This window comes from Sphaerodactylus townsendi, linkage group LG05 (assembly GCF_021028975.2).
Source record: "Sphaerodactylus townsendi isolate TG3544 linkage group LG05, MPM_Stown_v2.3, whole genome shotgun sequence".
Taxonomy (NCBI): domain Eukaryota; kingdom Metazoa; phylum Chordata; class Lepidosauria; order Squamata; family Sphaerodactylidae; genus Sphaerodactylus; species Sphaerodactylus townsendi.
In genome coordinates, this window is record NC_059429.1 from 95,029,219 (window position 1) to 95,041,241 (window position 12,023).

The window sequence follows — 12,023 nt, forward strand, 5'->3', positions numbered from 1 at the left end:
GGGTTCAAATTAAATTTTGCACTCATGTAAGTCACTTCTTCAAGTGGAACAGAACATTCCTGCTCCACCCTCCCACCCACCCCAGTACAGTCCACTGATCTCCCTGAAATGTTGCTCATGGGGGAAAGGGGACCCTCAGGTACAGAATAAAGGGCAGAAAGAAGTCTGCAGCAGGAAGGTGGGACCAGTGAAAAATACCCCATTCCTTCTATTAGGAAAACTTAGATTGGATCCAGTTCATTAAGTATAACAGTAGTCATTAATTCTGCATTCTATAGTACTATCTATATTTCTGCACTTGCAGTTGCTATAGAAGTAGCTCCAGCTAGAACTTTTCCCTATCCCTTTTCTGGAAAAATTTTCTGTAGGTCATGTCATTTGGGGTTGTGAGGTTATCTCATGTATTTATTTATGTGTCTTAATTGTCCACCCATATTTATATTATCTATGACATTAGCCCACAGACATACAGATCATCAGCACACTTGTATTAAAGACTAATCTTGGAACACAGGCAGTTAAGATTCTGGCTTGTGAGTTTTTGGTTTTTTATCATTTATGCTCATTAATTAGCTGTTTTTATTTTTTACTTTTTAATTCCACTTCTTCATTGGCCTATTATGAAGTAAGGCTGTTTTCTTTAACAGGCTCTGCATTTATGTTTTGAAGAGCTTACCTCCGGTAACTCCTTAGTGATAGCAGTTTTGTTGAATCAGGCCATTAAATGAAAAACAGGATCAGGTCACTAATTCCTGTGCTATTCTGACTGAAGTGCCCAGACCAACAGTATAATATTACTTTGTATATCACCTGCGGGTAATGATTGTTGAGCCTTCTCAGAGCAGATAGATGGATAGGGATGACTTTTCCTGACAGTTAGCTGGAAGGAAGTCTGCCTACCCTTTTTAGGTTAGTTCATTGTAAAAAACAGTATTTAATCTTTAATTTCTGTGGGAGAACAAAGATCAATTAAGCATGTATTTCTACTTGTTAAGTTGTCCTTCAGTACTAGAGCTTTATGTTTTGTAGAACAATTCCACAAGTGTGCCAGATGTTTACTAAGTAGTGCTAAATTGAAAAATTCTTTTCTATATAATGATAAAAATACAGAAATAATTGAAAATGCATGGGTATAATTTTATATTACTGTACTTAAGATAAAAAATTACCCGTTATTAGGATTAACTGAAGGAGTGTCATGTCTTAACAGAACCATAGAGTTTTTTTCTCTTAACAATTTACCTAGGAACCTTTCCAGAAGTTGATATTACCTGTGGCTGAAATGCTTTTAAAACATCCTCACAGATCTATATTTTGCAATTTTCTTGCTACTTCATTGGGCAATCGGACTTTACTGCATCATATATCTTTATGATTTCTATGGTAGTATGGATTTTTGTCATGAGATCCATGAATAGCAGAGTTTCTTTAGTAAGTTAATATCTACAACAATATATTATGCCATCTTCATTAATATAGGGGAATATTGTGTTTCAAGATATCTTGTAGTGAGAAGAACTTTTCCCACTCAAAGTTTACATGATAAGACTCTTGCAATACAAAACCTTAACCCGTGAGCTTTGGTGTAGAGAATTAATAGACCTATAGAAAATGTAGTGGTACAATGGGTTATATTAATATTTATTCTCTATTTTAGGCCCTTCCTCACCTGCTAAATCTTCTAATGTTGCGCATATTGATAATGTAAGTATTGATAAGGGTTTCTGTAATTGACTGCATTTGTTGCTTAGGAAGGAAGAAGACAAATCATCGACAAGTCCATAAAGATACATGGGGTCTCTCATTGAATCTCTAGCCCAGATTCTTTAAGGGACAGATTTAGTTCTGATTACCAGAGGGCACTGGAAAAACATATCTGTGACTGACACCAGCAATTTCTGAAAGGAGATTTTTATAAACTGGTTTTTTAAAAGTCAGCTAGTAGTTACAAACCGATATTGATTTTGTTTGTGCTTGATGGTTATTTTTCTTCAGTTTTTAAAATATATAGTCTAAATAATCTACTAAATTAGATACAAATAAATGCTCCCCATCCATTTACTTTCTAAGAGCTGTTTTGAGAGGATGTCTAGATTCACTCATTCCCTCAGTTGTATTGTGACCTCTTTGCTGCTGTTTCTTAGACAACAAAGGAAAGGCTGTTGATTTAGTTATATCAGTGGCTTGCCTTCCTTTGTCCAACCTAATCAAATTGTTTAATGGCTCTTTGTCTGTTTGCCCTTGGAAATGGGGATATCAAAAGCCACAGCACAAGGGAAGGAGGATTTTGTGCTAAACCGTCAATCATTTGGGGACAAAGCTTAAAGCAGGTGTATCATTGCCAGAACAATTTTTCTCAGGATTAGCAAGGTATGAAGAGCTGTACTCTTCAGCAGGCAAACAGTACTGTAAACCTCTTGCCAGTGTTCCCAGGTGCATATATAAAATCTGTATTCTATTAAAACTGTGTAACCTTCAAAACTCCTGCCAGAACTAATAGTTCAACTTGCTTTTCCGGTTCACATTTTGAGGAGGGGCTGTTGCTCAGCGGTAAAGTAGCTGTTCGGTATGCAAGAGGCCCTGGGTTCAGTCCCCATCATCTCCAGTTAACAGGTTCATGTAGTAGGTGATGTTAAAGACTTCAACATGAAACCTGGAGAGCCATTATTAGTCTAAACAAAAAATACTGACTTTGATTGACCAATGGTCTGATAAAGCATCTTCATGTGTATGTCTCCTCCATGATTAGAGTTTGGGGGCAGTATCTTATCTTTCAGTCTGTTTTCTGTGTTATCTTTCATTGTGCTGTTTCCTGTAATCAGATTTGTGTGCAAACTATGTAATATTAAAATTAATTGCCATTTCCCAAACTTCATAAATTTTAATGGAAGTGTTTTTATGACAGTCTCGGAGCTGAATCAGACATGGAAAACTATTCCCCTCAAACAGCTTGAGTGGGGAGTGAGGTTCTTCCATAATTTTCATGGTCTGACTTCTGTAATAGTTGCCACTCTTGGCAAAATACTCATTCAGTGAAAAAACAGGTTGAATTTAACAAAATTCAAATCTATCATGCTAATCAAATGCAATTATATCTGCTCAGAAATTATACCACCCCACATATATTCCATTACATTTGCAGAAGAATCTTTAGAGGACAAGTCATTTCATAGTGTATATTGAACACAGGATCTGTTGGATCCACTTGTGCAAATAAATGCTTTCGTTCTTTAGGAGCTCAAGATCATAAACGTTGTTCACTGTAATTAAAACAAGGCATAGTTTTAAAAAAGGCTATATCATTTAAAAATAAAATTTTCTTGATTCAGACTTTGCCGAGTAGGAATACTCAAGTCACATCAACTTTTAGACTAATGTAACTTTCCCATATCCAGAGATCTAGAGGAAACTGCATTAAAATACAGGCACTATTCACTAACCATAAATTGAATGCTCAGTGGCATCTACTTTGTGAGCTAATTGAGTTTTAAAAGGGCAAGTTCTTGTGTCTATAAACATAGAAGATGTATCCAGCTGTTAAATCCTTAAGGGATTTCTCCTTGGCTGACCTGAATCTATTAAAATTCTTCTTCAAAAACCTAAGTGCTGTTTGTAAAGTCTCATTTCAGGCTTCGTCTCATTGTGGAGCAAACATTTCAGAATCTGCTAGCTAAATAAAATGTAGACAATATTACCGGTAAATATAGTGTGGTGTATGTTGCTATTTTTTCTGTCTAAAATTATAAGGATTGTTATTTGTTGCATAGTTTAGGTTTAAAAGCTTCTGGTTTTAAGCCATTTGAGTCTTGTGGATGTTTTCACTGTTAATCAGGGAGATTTGCAGCAGAAGTTGTTATTTACACAAAAGGACTAGACTACGTGTAGATTAGTAGACTATAAAGTAGATCTTATTCTAATCAACACAAAATTCCCCTATAGAAGTTATAGTTTAGTATTGATATAGTACTTCAGGCTGGTGTCCAAATTGTTTCACATTCAGTATTTCAGTAATCCTTAAATAGACCTGGAAATTGGTTAGTAGAATAAAAGAATTATTTGTAAATATTGATTAATTCTTGTCAATGTATTATTAATGTCCCAAGACCAGTATGTGATCAGGCCACTGCACTGTTGCAGAAGGAACCCAGAGACCATCATACTTCACTAATTAAAGGAAAAACTCAGCAGAGTGATTGTGTGTCTTAATCATTGTATTATGAAATTCGCATTTACTCATGTGAGCATACTGAATCATCAGGCCAGGGTGACTTATAAATGTTGGAGTGATGGGAATCTGGATGGCTGTTCCCTCCGGTGCTGCCCTATTGTTTTCCTATGCTGAGGTAGGAGATTGTACTATTACATAGTTCACTTTCATATTGTTACACCTTCACCTTTTTGAAAGCAGTTCCAGCCTTCCTTTTCCTTTTGTGGTAGTTGACCACTAAACCTACAAACTTGGGATTCTGAAAGACTAAATTGTCCTGTCAGGGTATCCTGTCACACAAGCAGGTACTGACCAGGTCAGTTTCCTGTCATTCAGTTCACAAATTGTTTCTGAAGGCCATTTAGTTCTGGAAACCAGATGCCTTTTCTAAGGAACAAGCCTGCAGCTTGCACAGTCTGTTGTTCTAAGTCTGAACTGTCTGTCAGTCGCCTGTAAGAAGATCCTCATTCTTGATTTCTGACTGCTGACCACTGTTGACTCTTTGGGGACATCAGAACTTCTTGTGCCTCATTTTCTGGCATGGAAGCAAGGCTTCCAGCCTGCACTCCACCCTTGTATACATGTGCATTTAATGCAATTTGATCATCACTCAAGATTTCCCAAGTCTTACTTTTGAGCTATACTCTGCACCACCTTGTATAACATTCCAAATATAGGAAGATGGCAAGAGATTACATCAGGGACCAAAGCATATTTAATGGTGCATTAATGTTTAATCAGATAAATTTTCATAGTGAGAAAACTGAACTGAGGAACATGTCACCTTTGAGCCCTTTCATCACTCTTTGAAGAAAGTTAACTAATTATTCACTGATTAACAATGAAACACATTTTGCGGAAAAATACAACAGGCCCTAGAAAACTAATCCTCCCAGAGGATCTAACATGGACAAGGCATATCTACAGGAAATAGCGCCCAGCACAAACACTGAAATTGCACTTCTCCCAAATGTTCTCAGCTTTGCCAAGGAGGGTAGCAGGGTTCCTGTGAAGATGGGAAATAGGCACCTTCCCTTAGCAAAGCTGGATCCTGGGTTTGCAAAGGGCGCGCGGGGGGGGGGGGAGCCAGCAGGGTACCTGTGAAGATGGGGAGGGCGTGGTGTGAAAAAATACTACAGGCTGTAACAAGTGGGCACTTGGAAATGGGGACTCAAGAGAACATTACCCTCACTTTTTTCTTCTTCTGTTCTCCCCCTTCTCTGCCTCTCACTCTCTATCCTGCCACCCCCTTTCTTAATTTTCTCTATTCTTGCTCTGCTACCCCAACTGTCTTTCTGCCCTCCTACCCCACATATCTCTGTCTGCCCACTTAGTTCAGTTCTCTCTTTTTCTCTTCCTACTGCAAATCTATATTCTCTGTGTTTCTGCTGACCTACCCCAACTTTTGTTTTCTCTTTCAGGCCACCTACCCTAGCTTTCTCTTTCTGCCACTCCCCAGCACTCATTTTCTTTCTCTTCCCCCAGCCTAATTCCTGGTAACTTGCCTGGAGTGCTCTGGGTGGCCAGAATGAGGCCACTCCCCCCACAGCCCGCTCTCACCACCTCAGCTGGAGCTGTTCTGGGTGCAGAGAGGCCTTCCCGCTCTCCTCAAACAGGCTGGGGTGGGGTGACCTGTTCAGTCCTGGCAGCTGGGGCCAGGCTCACTGCTGACTTACCTGAGAGTTGGTTCAGGCAAGAAATAGGACAGCTATGCAAGGACCCTACTAAAGGGTTGCCTCAGGCAAGGAACAGAACATCCCTGTGCGGACCATAAAGCTTTAAGAAGTGTTATCAGCTGAGTGAGGAGTCTAGGAGTTGTAGTCCCATCAGCCCCTCTGTGCATAAGAAATGGCATCCTCTGGACTGAATCTCCCAGAGTCCTTGCTTTTTCTGGTTCATCTTTGGGAATATGCTGCTCAATTATATAGTAAGATATTTTCTAATGAATCCAGCAGAAATTTTAAAGAAAGAAGGCAAGATGGACTCTTATTATATAATGTAATGTTTTAGGTAATTTAGCAATGGAATTTCATGTGATTCTGTGAAAGGCCAGAGCTTATCATTTGTCCCAATGGAAGTCAGAGTTTAGCTTTACCTCACTGATGCATATTGTGTATTAAGGCAGATCACTCTAATCTAACTGACAGTTCACCTGAGTGTTGCTTGAGGCGGTGAGCTGGTTCTAACCAGTTCTAACCGGCTTCTACTGGACTATGTGACCTTTATTCTGATTGGTCAGTACTTGTATATATTCTGAACAGATGTGACTGCATGCACTGGCTAGGGTATTTCTGTGTTGGTGAAGCATGCTGTCGGTTTGTTCTGTGATTCTGTAAATACTTCTTGTATATAACTCCACTGTTGATAAACTGCGCTTCACTGAAGAATAACTGCTTCTTGTGTTGTGTCTACTATGGTGGTGTTGCAGCTGAGTTCCAAGGCTGCTTCTCCTACTCTCGGTCACCAGCATTCCACTGTGCCGCAGGTCTACTTGCTATCACAAGGATAGTGATTCCCAGACTTTTTGAGTACAAGGACCCCATTTCAACATCAAAAAAATAGATGGACCTCCTCATAATGATCACTGTACTATTAGTATTCATTGACTGAATAAATACATAATGACAAAAAGTTAGTATCAATTCAGTAATACTTTTAAATTAATTTGTATTTTATTAATCACTACAGCATCTACCTACATTTGAGAAATGTGCAAGATATATTTATTTGGTCACATTCTCATAGATTTACTACTTTTCATTTTGGATTCAGCTTACAGTTCTGTCCTCATATGTATAGAGTCAGCATAGATTAACTACACAAGAAATTCCTGTCAAGCAAACCTGGTTTACCAGATGGGAGCCATAAGCACAAGTGGTTCTTAGCAAAAATAGACCTCTAGCCTATAGTGGAGAACAACTCTAAATTCACCTGTAGGCAAGTATCATATGTGCATCTGTTAAATGCTGATAGTATCAAAACAATCAAGAACTAGGGAAATTAAATAATTGTTATCTGTTACTTCACATTTAAACAGAAAATATTTTAAAAATCGTAAAGGCTGTAAAGTTGAACAAAAAACCAAGAATAATATCCTTTTTAAAACAGTTCACTGGAATGTGCCTTTTGGTCATGTTCTTCTGTTTAAACCTTTTACTACTTTTTCCATTTATTTTGCTTGTGCTCTTGAATTTGTTTCAGAAAACAGAGGAAACTTCTGTAGGAAGTCAAGAGGCCATCAGTGATTCAGTTCCGCAGCCCATGCCTTTTCCACCCATTGCTGTAAGGTCAGCTTCCCCAAAGCTAGACCCTTCAGAAGTCTATCTGAAGTCTAAAATATTATTTGAAGATAAACGTGAGTATATGAACTTGTGTGACATATTGCACTAGAGTTCTAGAAATGCTTTCTGATCTCAAATACTGCTTTTCATGTTCATCTTGAAAAGGGAGTACCATTGCAAAAGAATCATGCCTCCAAGTATATTTATTTATTTATTTATTTATTGGGCTTACTGACTTAATATTTCTCATGCCTCAAAAATGCAAAGGTGCAAGCTTCCAAGCCAGAGCATGTAATTCCCACACCTTTTTAAAAACCCCACAACAATAAACTGTTTTTTTTTTAATTTAAATGTTAAGGGAACCAAGTTACTCAATTCCAAAATACAAAATAATTGAAAAGGGAAGGTATTGTAAGCAGGCTCCCAAAGAGGCATTGCTAGAAGTGTATGAGAAAATGGCTGCTCTACAAGAAAATAGAGGATGACTGCAATAAAAATGTTGTGAATTATACCGTACAAAAAAGCTTGTATCACAGACTAGCATGTTTCTAGTATAATAACTTACATCATGCCAGGCCAGTTTGAACAATGATGCAGACACTTCAAATAACTGTAGAAATATCAAACTGCCACTAGAATTGGTAACAGCACCAGCTAAAAGAATAAAATGCTACATAGAAGAAGTAAAATCAGAAACCACCAAAGACTACATGGCTTGCTTTTAGAAACTGTGCTGTTTCCACTGTGGTGGTGGTATATCTGACTAAAATGCAAATAAATCAACATTGTCCCTTGGAAACTCATTAGCTGGGAATGAATTTCATATATGAAGTAAAGGATAGGCAGCCAGCTCTGACACTGACCTACTTAGTACTGTGTAACTGTCATCGAAATTTTGTTGAAACTTAATTTCCATACTCCTTCATTTCAGTCTTTTTTTTTTTGCAAATGTAGTTTTGATAATAGAACCCTATCATTTTTGTCTTTAAGAAGCCTTTCATTAAGGTTTTTAATCACTTGGATGCAGATAGTTTTACAAAGATCAAACAACTTTTGGCAATTAAAACCCATTGAACTGTAACCTGGTAATCACAATGAGAATCCAAATGCAATGCTCTGAGGTAATAGCACAATGTGATCTATAAGTCGTTAGGAAACACTGTACCAAATCCATTTTATCTTCCACAAATATTAAATAGTGATAGAATGGTAGTATTTTTTCCTCTCTGCGTTAATGTTCATAATCATATCCTAGATGTGATTTGCTATATGAATTGAATTTTTAAGAAAATCATTAAATGATGCAAAAATTATAAGTAACGTTATCTGAAGCCTGTAGTAGCCCTGCCTTGTAAGTAAGTCCACAAGTTATTAGACTATAACTAGTTGTTAGCTTGTTTTGCCACACATACATTTGATAACCACTTTTTTTGCATTTGAAAAAGTATAAAGCTTTATTGCTTTGTCAAGTGAAGGCAGTTCTAACTTGCCATAGGTGAGCTGCCAGTGGCTAGTTTTTAACCTTCATTAGCCTGTCAGTGGAAAAAATCTTATTGGGGGAAAATGGAAACTAGAGCTCTTTATGCATGCACTACTTACCCCACGGTTTGCTTTGCAGTGGACTTTTCCTGCGGTTTTTTGTTTATACCTGTAATTTTCCGGCTACAAAGTGCTGAGCTAATCTGCCATTTTGCCCACCCCCTGCTTCCTTGTTCTTGTAGTGCAACATCCATCTCAGGAGGTTGCCTTCTGCTTTTTTTCCCCTGCCATCTTTGGTCTAGTGTTAATTCTCTGGCCCAGACAGTCCTTTCATTCCTTCTTAAGTGGTGGCTGGAAGAGCAAAAGAAACTGTTGTTGTGGGGGTGGGGAAAGGCAGGGAAGAGCAAGGAAGCCTGAAGAAAGCAAAATGCATGCTCTCCCTGCAGAGAAAAAGTCTTCTGAGCTTTTGGAAACCACAGAGATTCTCTGATCTGTGAGTGCAGTGACTGCCAGAAATATGTGCATAACCAATAATCCAACCCAAAGAAAATGTGCACTCAGTGCAAAGGAGCCAAAATTAATGAATTTAGCATTTGTTTCAAACAAGTATTGCTTGCTAACTAAACATAAACTAAGCAGGTTCTGAACTAGTGAATTTGGCAAATGCTTGCCTTTTAACAGATACCAGAATCAGCTACCTTTAACCAGATGTGAATAAACCCCTGCTGTACAGTCAAAGTTTAATCTAGCTGCACTGTTAAAAATTACTTCCTAATCTTTTGAGATTCTTAAACCCAGTTGTTCTGTGATTTGAAACTTGCTTGTGCTACCACTGTGCAAAGATTGAAATGTTTATAATTTGTAACTGCAGATATCTAAAAGCTAATGCCTGCACTTTTAAATTTTAATTGTCAGCTTCATTACAGCTTAGTTTATGTTTGTTAAGATCGTTCAAGAGCTATAAAGATGCCCCTCCCCACATTGTTCCTGGAGAAGATTAGGAGAGGGTCTCAGCCTTGTACAGACACTTCCAGCACCCCTCTTTCCCTGGAGGAACAACTTCAGGAGGAGAATTTGAGGATTTCCTGGATTAAATAAACTTTGTTTTTGGTATTACCTTTAGCATCTCTTGCCATAGAGGCAAGGAAGCATGGAACCCTAAGGCCTACTCTCCAATCACTCCCCAGGTAGCATCCCAAGGGAAAATATCAACTTTATTTTTAAACAACACTGGCGTAATGCCCATTGGGCAAGGTAGGCAGCTGCCCAGGGCATCACCTTGTGGGGGGCATCAAAATGCTGGGTTTGTTTTTGGATATTTTTAGTGGTTTTCCATTTTTGCCCTGCAGGGGGTGCAGTTTTTAGGCTAGTGGCACCAAAATTTCAGCGTATCATCAGGAGACTGTCCTTATGCTACCCCCCAGGTTTGGTGAGGTTTGGTTCAGGGAGTCCAAAGGTATGGACTCCCAAAGGGGGTGCCCCTATCCCCCATTGTTTCCAATGGGAGCTAATAGGAGATGGGGGCTACAGTTTTGAGGGTCCATAACTTTGGCCCCCCTCAACCAAACTGTACCAAACCTGGGGGCAGTCATTAGGGCAGTCTCCTGATGAGACTCTGAAAGTTTTGAGACTGTGCCTTCAGAAATGTGCCCCCCCCCAGCCTGCAACCCCCATTGACAGCAATGCAGAAAACTCAATGCAGAACAAAGATTCTTGGGCAAATTTAGGGATATTCTTGCAGGGAGGACATTCTTGGACGTATCAGCACCAAAATGTCAGGGTATCATCTGGAGACTGTCATGATGGCACCCCCAAGGTTTGGTTCAGTTTGGTTCAGGGGGTCCAAAGTTATGGACCCTCAAAAGGGTAGCCCCCATCTTCTTAGCAAAGGGTAGCTCCCAACTCCCCCTAAACCAAACTTGTGGGGGAGGGTCCCATCAGGACAGTTTTCAGATGATACCCTGACATTTTGGTGCTGATACATCCAAAAATGCTGTTGAAAGGGTCAGTACAATGATTAGGTTAAATTCCTTTCCAAAATAACATTTTTCAGTAGTGAAGAGGGACCAACAAGTTTCCCAAGAAAATGTGTTCTGTGCCACCTTAAAAGCATTTGTTGGCAGTTTACTAAACGCAGTTCACTTTTCCAGATTTTACAGAGCAAAAAGAGAAATTAGCGATTACCAAATTCAGGTGCTGTCATCTCCAAGTCAAAGGATCTCTGTCCCTGTATTGCTATCAATCTGTGGATAAGATCCTTAGATCCACTCCTTTTGAAAGTAGATGATGCACAGGGTTGTCAGTTCTGGGTTGGGAAGTACCTGGAGATGTTGGAGTGGAGCCCGAGAAGCGGAGGGGATAGACAGGACTTTAGAGGGGTATAATATGCCATAGAGTCCACATTCTCAAATGGCCATTGTCTCCAGGTTAACTGATCTCTGTTGCCTGGAGATCGATTGTAATCCCAGGAGCTCTTCAGCCACCACCTGGAAGTTGACAATTCTTGGATGCGCCCATGTTCTGGTTAATGTTCAAGGCTGAAATTAACCCAATTAAGCCCAATTGGACTTATTTCTGAATAAATATACACACAGTCAGGCTGAAACTACCTGTCCCTTAAAAAAAATCAGTTGCAAATTTCAGTTCTTTTTAAAAGCTCCGTATTCTTACCTTATAAATAGAATAAAAGCAAAAGCTCCACTGTACTGTGTCTTTCTTTCCACTGCCTTTACCTGAGAAGATATCAGATAGAAAGGGGAACTCAAAGACAGCTGGAGTTCTTTGAGGCTCAGAACAAAGATTGGCTGGAAAAGTAAGTAGAATAAGCTGCAGGCCAAAAGTTACCAAGCTCTTAAAGGCATAGTGAAGCAAAAATCCTTTGCCTTAAAAGGCAGTCATCAGAAAAAAAAAAGATTACTCATCACTGATGATCTGATTATTGCTTTTGTGGAACACTGACTGGGGAATAATACTCAAGATATGTACTGCAAAGTTCCACAGTCAGAAAAGAGAGGAAATGCCCGTATTGTATGGGCTCTGTGGAAACAGTATCTCAT

The 12,023-nt window shown here is 39.0% G+C and overlaps 1 protein-coding gene across 7 annotated transcripts in view; it reads left to right on the forward strand.

Moving 5' to 3' along the window:
* Positions 1 to 12,023, forward strand: part of MAGI3 (membrane associated guanylate kinase, WW and PDZ domain containing 3) — a 204,678-nt gene that overhangs the window by 143,275 nt on the left and 49,380 nt on the right. For all 7 annotated transcript variants that reach the window (XM_048498947.1, XM_048498949.1, XM_048498948.1 and 4 more), the window contains exons 11-12: positions 1,658 to 1,704; positions 7,409 to 7,562. In XM_048498947.1, the coding sequence (XP_048354904.1) occupies positions 1,658 to 1,704; positions 7,409 to 7,562 (201 nt within the window). The remainder of the gene's footprint in view (positions 1 to 1,657; positions 1,705 to 7,408; positions 7,563 to 12,023) is intronic.